Below are 16871 nucleotides of genomic sequence, written 5' to 3' on the forward strand. Positions count from 1 at the left end.
ACAAAATATTGACGACTAATACAATATTAAAAAAAACATCGAAAAAATACTAAATACTGGTATTTGTTTGCGAACTGTTTGTAAGGTCACACTGGCTAATGCCGGCAACTTTAAATATTCTAAATAAATTTTAGCCTTTGAATTTATTGTATTTTTCGATCAGCTCGTAAATCGTTCGTATATTTTAGGTATAAGTGTGTTGACAATAAAGCGCAAAAACATAACTAATAAAATCAAACCAAAGACAACTCCGATCACCAGCGTCGTCCATTCCAGAGGATTCAAGCTATTGGATGTTGGTAGAACATGTGTATTGATGCCACTCTAAAGTGATAAAAGATGATATTATTAGCTAGGATGCTATGTGAAGAGTGTGGCATTTCACTTTACCCAACCGCCGTTCTCATTTATCCAAGGCACCAGTTCATCCTCGATTACTTCGGAAACGCTCTCCATAAGCTTTGGCAAATACTCGGGATGGCCCTGGCGCACACAATCCACCGACAGACCACCGGCTATAGCAAACAATGAGATAACCTTGCTCCATGTGATCTCGACCCGAAACAGCTCCCGGCCCACGGCGCCCAGCAGCAGACTCACAGCATCCGGGGTATGGAACTCGCCGCCCGGATTGCGGCAAATCTGTCGGGCGACGCCATTATAGATGCGCGGATGCATGCGCTCCAGCTCATCGCCCAACTAGGGATCAGTGCAGATATAAATGACTATATTAATATAACACTCCATCGCCATATCGAGCCACGTAGCCAATAGACCTTAAGCGGACAACTCTCCTGGGCCACTCACCACTTGCACCGCTGGGAAAACGTCTCTCACGATGCCCATAGTTGTGTTGCTGTTGCCCAATATGCTGCGAATGCGCTGCAGTCCCAGCTTCTTGTTGAACAGTCCCGAGCGACGCAGCCGCCGCTTGATGTAGTGTCCACATAAACAGCGTCCCTGGATGACGAAAAATCAAAGCTTTAATATATTGATTAGCTGTGATAAGCAAAAAGGCTTCAATCGTTAGAAGGCAACATTTCAACGAGGTCTAAATAAAGTTAAAAATAAAGCTCAAAGTAAATAATCGATAAAAGGTAAAGTCAAATATATTTTTAAAATGCTTAAATTATGCTGGGATGGGCAACTGAAAATATTATGAGTATGAATATGGATCTCAAATATTACAAAATTGTAATAAAGAATTTAACAAATACTTTTCCTCTTCATTAGCTTCGGCTTTATGTATTTTTGAAAACCTATCAACTAATGTTTCATACTTTTATCCTCGGTTAAAGTTTGATGTAAAATAAAAATTCAAGATTCTAAATTATAAAGAAATTATTCTTGATTATTTAAAAAATTAGAAATAAATGTTAGTATCCAATAAAAACGAATAACTAGAAAAAATATAGATTTAGAGCAGCTAAGTTTTGTCAAACTTATAGGAGATTTTGAAATTTTTACTCAAGGCTCAAGAACTAAAGAAATAAAGGAAAGCAATAATATTTAGAAATTTTAGCTTAATTTTTAGTGTATGACTATTTTGAGAAGAGCTATAAAATTAGCTTATAAAGCAAATAATCAGCCTCTTTATGTGACAATTTAATACATTTACATTAAACTATATATAATATTTCTCTATTTCTTATATTTGAAGTATTCTATAAGCAGCTTTCTCTTCAGGTTTGTATTGAATATCATATATTTATCTAGATATATTTATCTATATATCTAAACAACACATGAATGTGGAACCACCTAAGCCAAATGGAAACAATCCACAATATTATTATAATGTTGTTCAAAAAACTGTAATGATGAATCTAGCAAGGAGATATTCATTCTCTTCGGACCTAACCTCTAAGCAGTGTCCTGTACTTTCAACTATCCCTCATTATCATACGCCTAGCATACCTGTGTGATGATGTCTTGGGCAGGTATTTGAGCGGCCTTCCAGCCGATGGTGTAGGACAGTTTGCGGGTAACCACATCGCTGACGTTGCTGAGCCGGCGGCGCGTTGACTCCCGCTGGCCCACCTCGAGCAGGGCGGCCGAGTGGAGGGTGGCGGGGAAGCTGAACTTGCGGCGATTCTGCGCCTGCAGCAGTCGCTCGGCTTGGGTCGTGACCATGGGGAAGCCGTTGCTGAAGTTGTCGTTGTTCGTTGGGAACGAGGTGCCCGGCATGATGATGTGGTGCGTCTGAGATCCTGCAAGAGATTTAGCACGATTCGAGATGAAATGACATAAATCAAAGCTGATTGCCCGGGCGCTAATTGCAGTCATCGATAGCCGATATACGATACACGATATACGATACCCGATACGCGCTTATTTTGGGCTTCATTAATTATTTTGATGTCGCAAACTCTGTGCGCTGCTCATGTTAAATCAATTAATTGCCATTCGATTCGATTTGGCTGATGTGGCAAATTTTTGCGCGTTGTTGTCAATCTTTTGGGTGCCGTTGCCCATGAGAGACTTTTATCTTGTATCTTGTATCTGTAGCTCTAGCTCTAGCTCTAGCTGTAGCTGTACTGCTCTGTCTGGCTGTCGTTGGCTGGAAATGTTTTTTTTTTTTTTGGTCTGGCCGTCAAGGCGAAAACCTGCTACAACAATAACAACAACATTTGAAGCAGCACATAAGCCCCACAGACAAACAATTATAATCAAAAATAATTGCCTCAAATCATAAACGTCGTGTTGAAATTGCATTAAATTTATAAATGACATTATTTAATGACTTGAGCCGCCAGCCAGAAAATCTCACATTAGGCGCGCAATTCAAAGAGCTAATTGATTAGGCAAAATGAAAATGCTTTTACGAATTATGATTGAAATGGATATGAAAATTCATTATTGGAGAGCTTAAATATTTAAAGTTCCGATAATTAGCTTTACTTTTTTTTAAACAGTAATAATAATAAATTTATTTAAAAATAATAACTGTGATGGCAATTTAGTATGAAGGCTAATTAAAGGCATTTATTTATCTAATTTAATCAGCTTTTTATTTATTTCATTAATATTCTTGGTATTATTGTATATATTGCGGAATAGTCTTAATTTGTCCCAAGATTACAAGGCTGAAACTGTGAGCGGACAGAAATTAATAATTCGAGTGCGCCGTATAATATTACATATGTAAGACTTGCTTATATGCATGTATGAGTGTAATAAGATTTAATGAGCGCCCCTCTGAAAAGAGAGCTTATTATTGGAAAGATTTGTAGCTGTTGCGAGTAACAATGGAGATCTTATATTTGTAATGAAGCTTGTGATCATTCATACTGATTCTTTCTGTTCCTTAAATATGTTTTCGTTCTTCAGAAAATTTGTATAGATTGCGACTGTATTACGTATGACTATAAGACTGAGGAGAGAGTGAGAGGGAGAAAGAGACAAAGAGTTGTTTGCTCTCTCTTAGTAGAAATTGTGTAAGCTCAAATTAAGATAACTTCTTGAATTAAAACTATATGAAACATTTTAACAGCTCATCAATTTTATTCTTCCAACCATTTTGATCAAATTGTATAGAATATTTTTAAATTATAAAATAATAAGAAATTTATAAAATGTAATAATTGTGGAAAAGTCAACCATATAGATTAGCTATCAATTCAAGCAGCACAACTTCAAATATGAAGAGGTATTAATTAGTAAACATAGTACTTGGCGCTCAGTTTGTATCAATTTATAATTATTAATTTATTAAATCGTTTATTATTTATACATACATGTATGTAGATGAGAGCCATTCGAATTTATGGCAGCAGATTATTTGCCTCATAGCTAAAGACTTTCATGTCAAGAGCATAAATACACAAATATAAGTCTAGAAATAGCACTTCATAGAGACAACACTCGTTCTATTTTGTAAAAGATTTTAACCCTTCAACTCTTATCTAGTTGTAGTTGCTTAAATACGAAGAAGTTTGAGAGAATTAGAATAAGCATAAGCTACTAAAATGCAAAAACCAATACATAAACAGAAGCTTAAACAAATTTAACTTTTAATTTGCTTTCGACTAACCTTTATATTCTTCTAAAAGAACCTAGTAAAAGAAAACTTAAGTATTATGTATTTCGAAGCTTCTCAACTCAAGTTTAAAACAAAATATATTCTTAAAACTACAGTCAATGCTTGCATACCCTGTAATTTAGCAAACTAGCATCAATATATTTTATTCTTACTTCTAAGAAGCTTTGCCAAAAACAAAATTGGGTTAAAGATTTCATTGTGATTGCTTCGGCCCACACTAGAATCACAGATCTGGCCATCGATATAATCCACTAAATCGAAAAGCCTGCAGTGGGTATCTCAGGTGGTGCCAGCTCAGCCTTTGCTTTGCCATTGTCCGATTATTGTTGTTGAGTTTTTACTTTGCGCCACCATTTTTGGGCGCATTAACAACGGCGACGTCGGCGTTGGGGGCTCGTTAAGTTTGATTGGCGGTCGCGTCTTTTTGTCTTGGCCATTTCAAACTTACTTTCAGCAATCTGGCCAAAATGCTGTGAATGCGTGTTGCCATTAGCCGACCACAGGCGGCATGTCAAATGGCAAATGATTTGTGGATTGCGGCGACAGCTGCGACGACTGCGTCAAGTGGATCGACTGCATCGAAGTTGCGATGCGAGTGTCGAAGTGCTATCGCCTAGGGAGTCGTACCACGGCAGCAATTAGCTGTACATAACCTGGCCCAATAGCCGCGCCGTCGCATCGTGATCAAGGAAAGTTGTCGTCAATCGATACAGCGAAATCGTGTGCGTCCATCGCCATGGAAAGTAAATTTTGGAGCCCCTCAAACGCAGCGAGTTCTACATAGCGCCCACATCTGGGTCATTCCCAATCACGATTGTGCCAGCTTAGCTTATAAAAGCACGCCCACACATGGCTCGATCAGTCAGTGATTGTGAAGAATGTCGATCAATTGGACGTATTTACTAATTGTCAGCCCTGCCCTGCGGTTGCTCCCCCTGCTGCTGCTGCTACTGCTCCTGCTGGGCAATGCCTGCGCGGATGTGGCCCACTTCTTTGCGGCGCCCGCTGAATTTGGCAGCTATTTGCATGGACCGGCGCCCTTTCAGCTGGCGCTGCCCCAATACGGGCCGCCAGCCGCAAGTCCTGTGACCCCGGCCCCTGTGGCTCCTGTAGCGCCGGCCACCACGGAGTTTAGCCTGCCGGAGATCATTGACAATCGCAGCCTTGTCAGGAGTTTCGGCCAGGCACACGGCAATTTCATACCCCTCAGCCAGCACTACCTGCCGCCCAGCAACGAGGAGCGTCCTAGCTATGAGAGCCCGAAGCCCAGGTAAGAGTCTGCCGTCGGGCACTACCAACTGCAGAATACTCATTCACAGTCAATAAGCTACTGGCTGCATTTTTCGATATACCACACCTCCAATTGATAATCAAATCAATAGAGCAGCTTATAGTATAAAATCTTGTATAGGCCTGCCATATCTCATTGATCTTGGTTTGTCTATCCGAGTATGTCTTCTTCAAGCGCTTTTACTCGAAATATAATAAAATACATGGAAATGAGGAATAAACTTAAATCCGACTTGTCCCGACATTAGTACCCGTAATTCTAATATGCGCAGATATACATATATCCGCCATAACTATTTATTCTATCATTATCAACGCAATTTCATATATGTATGTGTGTACCTAGAAATTTCCACGCTTTAACAATTCAAATTACTGAGATTCTGACATACCGGAAAATGCATTTTCGATTTACGTGAGACCTTTACACTTTGTCCTGGGTGTACGCGAGTATACATACCAAATTCCAAATGCCTAGCTTCAAATAGCTACGTTCACCGACGCTAACGACGGACAGACGGACCGACCGATGAACGGACGGATGGATGGACAGACAGACGGACGGACGGATTGACGGATGGATCGACGAATGGAGGGACGGATGGACCGACGAATGGAGGGACGGACAAATGGCTAATGAACGGAGGGATGGGCAAACAGATGGACGGACGGATGAGTGGGCCGGATAGAGGGATGAATGGACCAATGGATAAACGGACGGACCGATGGATTGACTGGCGGTTGAACGGCTGGACCCACAGAAGGATCGACAGGTGGACGGATGAACGTATGGACCCGATGGACAGCAAGTCGAACATTGCATTGCATTGCCGAATTTTGGTTAATATACTCATTTCACTTTGTAAAAATGCAGTCAAGCAGAGAACTTATCATAATTAAAGACATCCAGCTTCAGCTTAAATACAATTTAAGTAGTTTTGAGCTGATGATCTAGCCTCGACGCTTTCATAATTCGTTTGACTACTCCTCCCATGCGCTAGCGATGAGTTCGCTGGCTACTATTATCCACAGCCCAGTGGGAGCAGCACCACGCGCATTCCCTCGACCACCTCAACAACGGCACGTCCCATCGTAGTGCAGGAGCTGGGCGAGGATGGCGATGAGGAGCAACTGGCCGCCCCTGGCTACGATTACCATGCACCGCCGAAGCGTCCCTCGACGCCCGCGCCCGTCTATCTGCCGCCAGCGGAGAGCAGTGCGCAGCAGCAGCAACAGAATCAGAATCAGCTGCGACTGCGAATCAAGGACATGCGCTGCCTGCAGGCTGGCTACTTTCGGGCAATCCTCAAGCTGGACAGCTTTGTGGGCGCTGCACCGGTGCTGGACAACGACTACGACGAGTCGGCGGACAGGCACTGCGAGCTGAAGCTATCGCGTAGCCATCTGCTCCTGGACATAGCCGGCGCAGACTTCGAGCGCTGTGGCGTGCGCAATTGTGGCCAGGATTTGTGTTTGCGGCTGCGTTTCCCGGCTATACGGGGACTGCGCACAGGCGGGGACTCCATCCTGACGCTGCACTGCAAGACGCAGGAGCGTGTAGCCGTCAAGACGCATGCACTGAAAATGGGCGTGGCCAATGATGTGTGAGTAGTGGATATAGTTCTAGTCGTAGCTCCAATCTGAACTGAATCTGATTATATATTTCCCCCTGACACACAGCCAGGCACGCAGCGCTGGCAGCTATGCCCATGGCGGCAATCAGAATGCCTTTCGCACCCACGTGGAGCTGCTGAGACGGGGCAGCAATGGCTATACCCAGCACCTGGAGAGCAATGGGGCCGTCCAGCTGGGCGAGGAGCTCTTGCTGCGTGCTCATGTATTGGCCGGAGATGGTGAGTCAATGGATATTATATATATAAATGGAGCTTGAGCAGGCGAAATTACAAAGCTTGTTAAAGCTTTGTATGATTGAAGAAAAATTTACTAAGAGAAGATTAATAAAATGGTAAGCAAGTTAGAGTAGAAAGTATAGAGGGACATAGCTAGGGATAGGATAGAGTAGACAGCATATAGTTTGAAGAAAGAGAGAGACAGAGTGAGAGAGATAAGGAGAGAGAGAGAGAGAGAATAAAATAAGAAGACCTCTTTAAGAGAGTGGAATCAAGAATATGAAACGAAAGAGAAGTAAAAAAATCTAAAATTAAATTTGAATTGAAATCGAAATGAAATAAGGAAAGTTGGGAAGAAATGCTCAACTCTAAGTGATTCGGAAGCGAGTTGAAAAGACAAATGAGAAGTAAGCTGAGTAGATATTATAAAATTAACTTAATTATGAATTTCCCAAATATTGCTGAAATTGCTGTATTTAATTAGAAGAGCAATCAATTATCAAAGACAATTGGAAATAAACAGAGAAAATAATAACAAACTTAATACTTCGTGCATTTTGGAAATATTGTTGAATTTCTATATTAAATTGATTGAGCAATCAATTATCAAAGATATCAATTTTAGTCAACAAAAAAATATTTACACGCTCAATAGAATCAAAATAAATTTAAATTGAATTTCTATAAAACTAAAATTAAATTTCAGTACAATTTAAATTTAAATATATAAATATATAGATATAAAAATCTATAAGAATATATTTTCAGCAAAATTGTAAATATAAATTGCATATTTGTGTATTTCGACTTCAGAGAATTTGAAACGTTATTCTCATTTTATGTTCAGACTATTCACGAACCATCAATTATACAGTAAAATTTAATTACATTGTTTTTTCAAGTCATTTCAAATTTTTTATTTTACTTATTTATTTTATATTTATTTGATTCATTTAAATTCATTTCAAATTTGTAACCACGGTAAAGCATTTTACTATATAATAAGAGGGATTCAGCTCTCTCTCTCTCTTTCTCTCTCTCTCTCTCTCCGCAATATATTCAATTTACAATCTACTCATTCTTCGCTGCGACTTTTATATTCAAGAAAACATAGTAATTATTTGCTTATCTTATCTTATCTTATATAAAAGCTTATTAAATCTTGATCTATCCTAAATAACCTTCAAATCTTTACAAATACATATGGAATATTATATTATACGATTCCCTATATATAGTTTTCTATCTCACTAAAATCATCCTCTCCTTTCTCCCTTCATCAGGTTGGAACTACACCAAGCTGAGTGACGTACAGCTGCAGCGCATTTCAGCCGGTGGGGAGGTCTTGCATAGTGCTCAGCTGATTACGCCGCGCGGTTGCCTCAATCCAGCCATGCAGAGCATATGCGCGCATGCGCCCAGTGCGGAGCCGCCGCTGGGCCAGCGACTGCAGTTCAGAGCCGTCATGTTTCCGGGCATGCACAGCGGCGACGTGCTGGTCATGTCCATGCGCATAACGGGCTGCCTGGAGCGCGAGGACTGCCAGCTGTCGGCGCAGGACTGCCAGCCCGGCGTAGCCCAGCGACGACGACGGGACGCCGTACTCCAGCCGCATGCAAATGGTACAGAGGCATCCGAGTTATCCCACATCACTTTCAGAGTGATTATGCCGCACATGGAGCTGCCGGAGCAGCCAGCGATTGTAACCGACTTGGACTCGTCGAACGTGACGAACAGCGCCAAGTCATTCGCATTGCTTGGGAGTGTGGGATTTGTGGTGCTGCTGCTGGGCGTTGCTGTGGTGGCATTTTATAAGCTGGGCAAATAGATTGACGATGATTGATGAACCGCCTAGTTTTGAAATTACCTCTAGTTTCGTTGTTTTACTCTTTACTTTGCTTTACTTTTTAATCACAAATAAATAAATTGTTCAATTTATTATGGCAAACAGACAGAGGTGGGTATGTAACGGTTGTTTGTGATATAGATATAAGTATATATATAAAAGAGGCATATCATAATTGAAATATCTCCACTTCACTCGGATTGGAGTCTCTACTGCTTTATATGATCACTCTTACATGTTTATGAACTATCTCGAAGCGCTTTTCCTCTCATCCCCTACGGCCATATAAGTTTCATTTCAGGTCCCGCATATCTTCGTCCAACTGCCTTCAGATTATGCATACTGATGGGCAACTGGCAGCTCCATTAACCACACCCGTTGCGCATTCGCAAAAACCTCTTTAGTGCCCCCCAATCTGTGGCGCCAATCACAGCCGAGAGCAGCTCGTAAAGCCCCAAAAAGCAGCAAAAGTGTGCAACAAATTTGAGCTTATCGGACGGACGAGATCAGTGGCGGGCAAATGCTTGGCCATTTGGAGCTACCAAAACAGAAATTAGCACTTAATAAAATGTTATTTATGTTCATGTCGCTTGTAATTGGACGGCCTGAGAATGAAGCTGAAGCTGACGTTGAACCTGAAGCTGAACCTGAAGCTGAAGCTGAAATATCGAAACATGGCTCGTCGACTGATTACCAAACTGCGCGCAATTCAAAAATTGCGATCTGTCATTTTTATGGACAGACGCGAAAACTGAAATTCTATCACGTTTTCACGCTTCGAGCACATTTTAATGAAACCAAATGCGCAAAGAACTCGCTTTTGCTGTTTTAGCTTTGTTATTTGGTGCAATTTGTAGTCATTTCTTATGTTAATTCTCCATTCGCAGCGGCAACTGCAGCTGCGACTGAATGCGGGCCGTGGGTGCCACGAAATGGCATCCAATTAGCTGCTTGATTGACGGCCTAATACATCATGGGGGGTCATAAACAGCAGCTTAAACAGTTGCTAAGTTTAGCAATCAGTGGCTGAGCTGCCTGCTGATTACGTGACCACATTAATTGAATTACATTAATTATTGTTTTTACTGCAAGTTGGCAAAATGGTCACCAGTTATCAGCATACGACTTTTTTACTCACTCTTTAAGTGAGGGAATGTGTATGAATAGGTTGTATGGTTAATGACAGTTAATGGCATTTGAATTTTGCCCTCTTCGTCTAATAAAATATTGTGACTATTTGTCTGTTCTTAAAAGTTATAGTTCTGTATAAGTTATACTTCTCCACTTTGCCTTTTATCAAGTAAGGAAAGGAGTAAGTATTTCCTGCAAGTATTTCCTCTAAGTATTACCCCTTAGTATTTGCTCTTAGTGTTTCCTCAAAGTATTCCCTCTAAGTCTAAGTATTTCTTCTTAGTATTCCTCCAAGTATTCCCCTAAGCACCCTCCAAGTATTTGCTCTAAATATTCCCTTAAAGTATTTCCTCTTAGTATTCCGTCTTGGTATTTCTTCAAAGTATTTGCTCTACGTAGTATTTCTTATCAATATTGCCTATTAGTGTTTCCTCAAAGTATTTGCTCTAAGGCTAAGTATTTCCTGTTAATATTCCTCCTAATATTTCCACTAAGCACCCTCTAAGTATTTGCTCTAAATATTTCCCTTAAGTATTTGGTCTTAGTATTTGCTTTTAGTATTCCCTCTTCGTATTTCCTTCAAGTCTTTAATGCTCAGCTTAATGATCACGCACTTGACATCACTTCACTGCACTGCCTTACTGACCCCCACCAGGCCTGGACGACTGAAGAAATGCTGCAGCTGCTGCCCTTTATATAGGGTCACTTTCACTCAATCACTAAGTCTCTCTCAAATGTTCAACCCGACACCAGGTAGACTTCGTTGCAGTCGAACTTCAAGTGACCAATGGGAACACTCTCTGCTGCTGCAAGCATTTCACTTTCGTTTCTCTGAAATATAGATGGCAAATAAATACTGCTGCATACATCTAAACATCCTCTGTAGTTCTACTTCGCCTCTTGCTTTTCTTAGGCAGACACACAGACTGTGAGAGAGGCCTTGTCTATACAACGATTCAGATATATAAACAGCCATACTAACAGGTGTATTGGCAATCAAACACGCATAGTTATATTGGATTAGCTCATTACGCTGTTCAAGAATATTTATGCTTTAATATTTATAATTATAAGATTTCATAGAGTCACTAAGTCAATAAACACCTCACTCTCAATAGTGGGTAGTACAGGACTATTATAAAAATGCTCTGCAAATTGAAATAGATATCCATCAACCACTAGATATACAACGCAAATTTCAATTCAAATCTACAAGGGCTCGATGTGTTCGGTATTGTAAAGGAAACAAAAAGGAAAATACCATTGTTCAGTGTTGGAAAGCATTGCATAAATTAATGGCAAAGCACCAGTACTGTAATGCTAGCTTTCTATTAAACTAGGTTATTAGTAAATTAAAGCACCTTGCAGTTCAGTTAGATGAGAGATATAAGAGATTTTTATAGTGTAAATTTGACACTGACTTGTTTATCACTTATATATCATAAAATTTGCGAAGATGGATGTGTTTAATCGTGGGTGTGAAACTTATTCTGGAGCTAAAGATCTAAGAGCATGAGGAGATTCTTTGGCCCGCTGTCAGCGAGGAAATGGCGCGTTTAGCAGGTGAGTCGAATAGGCCAGCTCTTCGGCTTGCGTGTCAAGCTGTTGGCGTGACCTATGCCTAGTTCCCAGCGATTGCACATCTGCGGCTCAGTCGGGCGACATGGCTGGTCACATGTGTAACTGGCAACGGTGGCATGCACCTTATGGGTCGCTTGGCTCGGCGGCCTACTCAGAGCTAATTAATAAAAGCGACACGTTTGCAGCACAATCGCATGTGTTTTCCAGCCCGCAAAGACAACATGGCCAGCAACTACTACTTTGTCTTTGTCGCAAATGGCAGGCAAAATGTTTACCTAGTGCACATAAATTAAGTGTCGAGCAGTGCCTCGTCGCCTCGTTGCCTCGTCTAAGTCGTCTGGCCGTTCCGTCCCCACTGGCGCTTAACTTTGTAGTCAACGCAGCGCGCTGCGGCCTGAGCAACAATTTACACTCTTCATTCCGCAACCGAATCGGCCGATTGGCCACGCAAACCAGACCTAAAGGAAAAACACACGCACACAATTTTCATGTCTCTCCCTCTCTCTCTTCACTACTCTCTTTCTTTCTCGCTCTTCTGTTCTGCTTAAATTAGCCACTGCGACTACGACTGCGACTACTTAGTGCCCAATTTAGCAACTCCCAATAAATATTTATGAATGCACTTCATTTTCATTTTCATGCGCATTTTTAGCCACTTTGCAGCTTTTAATGCTCAATGGAGCGCAACAGCTCTAATAGCTTATTCTGCTATGAATGACGAGGATTGCTGTGAATATTCATATATATACAAATAAAAACATATATATACAAATATAATCATATATGTCTATATGTTGAACTTATTATTAAGCATTAAGCAATTTATCTGTTAAACGAAGCCTTTTTCATATGTCTGTGATAAAAGATATTTATACATTTAAGGGACATGAATTGATACATGTGTATATATCTAAAATATATTAAATAATATATATAGAAAATAAAAATATTATATAGAACTCTCATATATAGTGCCTGAATAATGCCAAAATAATCAATGTCTTTGTCATTAACTTTTGAATGCCTTCAATAGATGAGTCTTTGGCCTAGTAAGTCACGCTCTACTTATAAAACACAGTAAAACTTTTGTACCCATACAATATAATAATAAATTGATCTATTTTACCCGAGGTGAATCATAATCAATAAATATTTTCTATGTATATTCTACACATTGCTAATCATCATCAATAATATTAATATTATTAATACAAATTCTAATACTATTTTATTTTATATTTATTTATTAATTATTATTAGTATTATTATTATTATTATTATTAATTTTTTATTTATTTTATTTTATTTTTTTGTTAATATGTATATTCATGTTTCAAATTCATATATCGCATATATTGTTATCTCATATTCATATATCCCATATATTCATAAATATTTTTTTCATATATTAAAAATAAAAGCTAGGACTTAGGCTAAGTATAAATTGCATTCATTAGTGAAATCGATCCGTGTATATAAAAATAATTTATGTACTATATTTAGTCAGCAACTATTATTGTTAACCATCAACATCAATTACCTTGCTAATATGCCAAAGCCTTTGTAATAAATCAAAAAATAAAATACATATAATAATATTTATATATCAGTCAAATCGTATCAAATTTCTTACAATGCACCTAACACTAGTTGATTTCATGAAGTATTTATAGCCCATCTACTATATATTCTGCTTCGATTCCAATGTCAATCAACATCAATCACTCCTCCCCTCGGCTGATTCGCTTGCCCGTTCCCATTGGCCGAGCGCTGCGATTAAATCAAATCACATCAAATAGTCAACGCCTCGACTCACTCATTAGCAACTTTTATTAACCAAATGTGTGGCTTGCTTGTTTTTTTTTTTTTTTTTTTTTTTCTACTCCACCAACTGCCATTGGCTCAAACGCTAGATCGAGGCGCTGCAGTGCTTTAAATTAACGTCAAGCATTTTGCCTAATACAATGCGAGTTTTTTTTCCACTTTTATTTAGTTTTTTGCTGAATTTTTTTATTGCCTGTTGTTTGGCAAAAACTTATGGCAGTCACAGATCGCGTCCAACTTTGATTCGAGTTGAGCTTGTCGCTGAGAATACCCTGTAATTGTCGAGTGTGGAATGAGATTGTCTGCTGCAAAGTGTGATCGAAGAAAAGTTGAAATTTGTAAAGAAAAAATCATCTTCATCTTGATTACCGTTTTATTCGTAATCACAAATTAAACAATCTTTACATATATCTACTCTTTATATATATATATATAATCTTCTTCTCCACTTCCCATGCAGACTTTCTCGACCAAAACTCACATATTTCTAGCCAATATCTGGCTGCAGGGTATCTTGCAGTTGTGCACTCCCCAGCAGGCATACTCGTTTTGGTTTTTTCTTAAGCATTATAGCCATGTTAACATTTGTGTTATTGATTTTTTACAACAGTTGACAGTTACGCAGGCGCAGTAGACGCCAATTCCCCAACACTTCAAGCCCCGCAAATCAAACTGTTTCTCCCCCCCCCCCCCCCCTCTCTCTCTCTCTCTATCTCTCTCTTTCTCTCTCTGTGGAATTTCAATATATTTATGTACTACTTCATTAGGATTGAGCTGGGCATATTGAGTTTGTTTATTATTTGTTGTCTCAATGACTGCCCCTATATTTGAAGTTTAGCGATTATTCATGAAGAGCTAAAGAATGTCGCCCGAATGAAAATACCTATTAAAAATTTAATATAGTTTTAGTTTTCATTTATTTAATTTTTTTTGTCTTTGCTTGAAGCAGAGCATCTTACAGTCGTGACTACTTCGTCCGTTTGGCTGTCCGTTTTTTCATTGACTTTTGCATTTGGCGCTGGATTTGGCGCATGACAAACGATTCGAGCAATTTGACTTTCGATTTGTGATTGGTTTATCAAATCGCAGTTCATTAAAATGCCAAAATACATTTAATTGCATTTCTGATAGGCCCAGCTCAAACGGATAAAACCACAGAAGCCCACAGAAGTCTGGTCACGGCTTTGGTATAATAGTTTAATAACCAAATTTTTGTATTTAATTCACTGTACTATATCATAGTATAGCTATAGTCATAACTATATCTATAGGGAACAGAATTGTATATGTAGCTTAACAAATGGATACGCTGTAATCTAAGCAAATCAAGTCTTTCACTTAGTTTCAGATATAGATATATCTAAAGCAAAGGTATGCATCAAGCAACCCATTTAGTTCTCATGGGAGTACAGGGTATATGCGAAAACAAATTACAGGTGGCAAACTAATTAGTTAGAGCCGTTAAGGCTGGCACCTTCAGCTCGCTGTGCGGGGGATCGTTAGCTACCCGCATTGTCGCCGTCGCTTGATTTTGCGCTTCTCATTTCCATTTACCAAGTCCGCCGATCCGCCGATTCGCCGATTCGATTTACGTCATTCAATTCGAGCGTGCAAAGTAGCTAACAATTTGCTCTGCACCTTTTTAATTGCAGCAATGTAAATATTGTATCACAGTGCGCGGGGGTGCTGCGCGGGCGCCATCTATCGGCTAACTGTTGTTGAGTCATGCTCGTAACACTCTCTTTTGTTTGATTTACTTAGTGTCTATGGAGTGGACTAAAATAGCTAATGCACTTGTGTTAACATATGCTTGGACTTGACAATACACTGAGAGAAATTGAGTATTTAATATAGGCTAAAGCTGCAGTAAATGTGTATATTATATTAATAATTGTGATATATACAGCTGCGGTCAAGAGAATACATAGTTGAGCGAATGAGCGCTAAATGTTGGGCGTAACGAATTAAAAGTAAGCTCAATATTTTGCAAAAGAATGTGAAACTAATATTAAGATTAAAATGTACTTATATATGCAATTATTTTAGATGTTGATATTTTATTGATCACTGCATGTTTTTAAAACAAAATAAAATAAAATTTTTTTTTTTTTTTTTTTTGTATAATAATTAAATATTATATTATAATGTGTAATAATTTAATATAAATATTAATATTCAAAAATATAGTTTATTTATAGCTCTCCTTACTCAGAAATAAATTTCCAGTGCAAACCGTTTAAGTCTTTACCACGAAGTTATATATTAAGCTGTAATCACTGTAGATTTTTAATTCGAATTCTTTTATTTTTTTAACCACTAATCGTTGCTTTGTCAGTGCGCATTGTTTGTTAAATAAATTAAATGGCTTTGCTCATGGCATCACACAATAGAGCAGCATTTATAGCAAAGTCAATTACGAATTGGTTTGGGATGTGGGTGTGCGCGTGTGTATGCGCATTAAACCACAGCTCAGACACACACACACAAACTCACACTCACACACATGCATATAAATGACACACGAAAAGGAAATTAAATTAATATTAAGTTGAACTCTTTCTGCCTTGAGTGCGTTCAACTTTATAATTCAACAAGTGGCCCTTGGCACTCTGCATATTTTTTCTGTATATTTACTTCACGTTAATGCATTAATTGGCTAAATAAATGCTAAAGCCACACCAACTTTTCTTATCGGCATATTCAATTTCATTGATACGCGCGCACATTCTGTGTTGTTTATCTTTTTGGTGTCGGATGCGCAATTTGAGCTGATAATGATTTTCTGTTTAGCTAGTGATAAATGAATAAACAAAAAAAAAACCGTTTTTATTTAGCTAGCGCCTATACAACACACACATTTCGATATGCTTATTTTGCCTGTAGGTGTATGAGCCGCGCTCTCTGTTGCATGAAAATTGCTTAATTAACTATGCATTACGCGTTTATTTTATTTGGTTTCTTGAGCATTCACGGTCACAGCTTGAAGGTTTTTATTGTTATTGGCTCGAAGCGTTTCCATGAAACCCCACAAATCTATATATGCATATAGCTTATAGGATATTAATATTAACCACTTGGACATTTATAAATGAAATACACTAACCGATTAATTGTTAACGGAAGCTAAAGAAGCCGCAGCGAGCAACAGCCGCTTCGATCGTTGCCCGTTTCGCGTACGAAGTTGTCGAGCGTTGGATGGGAAATAAGAAACCGAAAAGGCGCGCGAGATTCAACTGGTCGCACAAGTGTTGGTTAACGCGACGCAAACTGCGGCTTGGCAGCACTCATCGATAGCTGCGCAACGCTG

At 39.1% G+C, this 16871-nt stretch overlaps 2 protein-coding genes across 3 annotated transcripts; one reads left to right on the forward strand and one right to left on the reverse strand.

Annotated features, from left to right (window-relative positions):
- Positions 1 to 142: 142 nt before the first annotated feature.
- Positions 143 to 16811, reverse strand: Buffy (BCL2 family apoptosis regulator buffy). 2 transcript variants are annotated; one of them, XM_089471558.1, is made up of 6 exons: positions 16668 to 16769; positions 15773 to 15831; positions 1918 to 2210; positions 808 to 960; positions 391 to 699; positions 143 to 324 (listed from the first exon to the last, which is right to left on the reverse strand). In XM_089471558.1, the coding sequence occupies exons 3-6, from the start codon at positions 2185 to 2187 to the stop codon at positions 160 to 162; spliced, it is 897 nt and encodes a 298-aa protein (XP_089327684.1). In that variant the 5' UTR covers positions 2188 to 2210; positions 15773 to 15831; positions 16668 to 16769; the 3' UTR covers positions 143 to 159. The 2 variants fall into 2 exon arrangements, with proteins under 2 accessions (XP_089327684.1, XP_089327683.1); XM_089471557.1 differs by lacking the exon at positions 15773 to 15831 and having other exon boundaries at positions 16668 to 16811.
- Positions 4116 to 9130, forward strand: LOC149268669 (uncharacterized). Its single transcript, XM_089471553.1, has 4 exons — positions 4116 to 5312; positions 6334 to 6936; positions 7013 to 7185; positions 8466 to 9130. The coding sequence occupies exons 1-4, from the start codon at positions 4921 to 4923 to the stop codon at positions 9008 to 9010; spliced, it is 1713 nt and encodes a 570-aa protein (XP_089327679.1). The 5' UTR covers positions 4116 to 4920; the 3' UTR covers positions 9011 to 9130.
- Positions 16812 to 16871: the final 60 nt, after the last annotated feature.

Source organism: Drosophila arizonae, chromosome 5, assembly GCF_054131065.1.
Source record: "Drosophila arizonae isolate 15081-1271.41 chromosome 5, UAZ_ARI_1.0, whole genome shotgun sequence".
NCBI classification, from domain to species: Eukaryota; Metazoa; Arthropoda; class Insecta; order Diptera; family Drosophilidae; genus Drosophila; species Drosophila arizonae.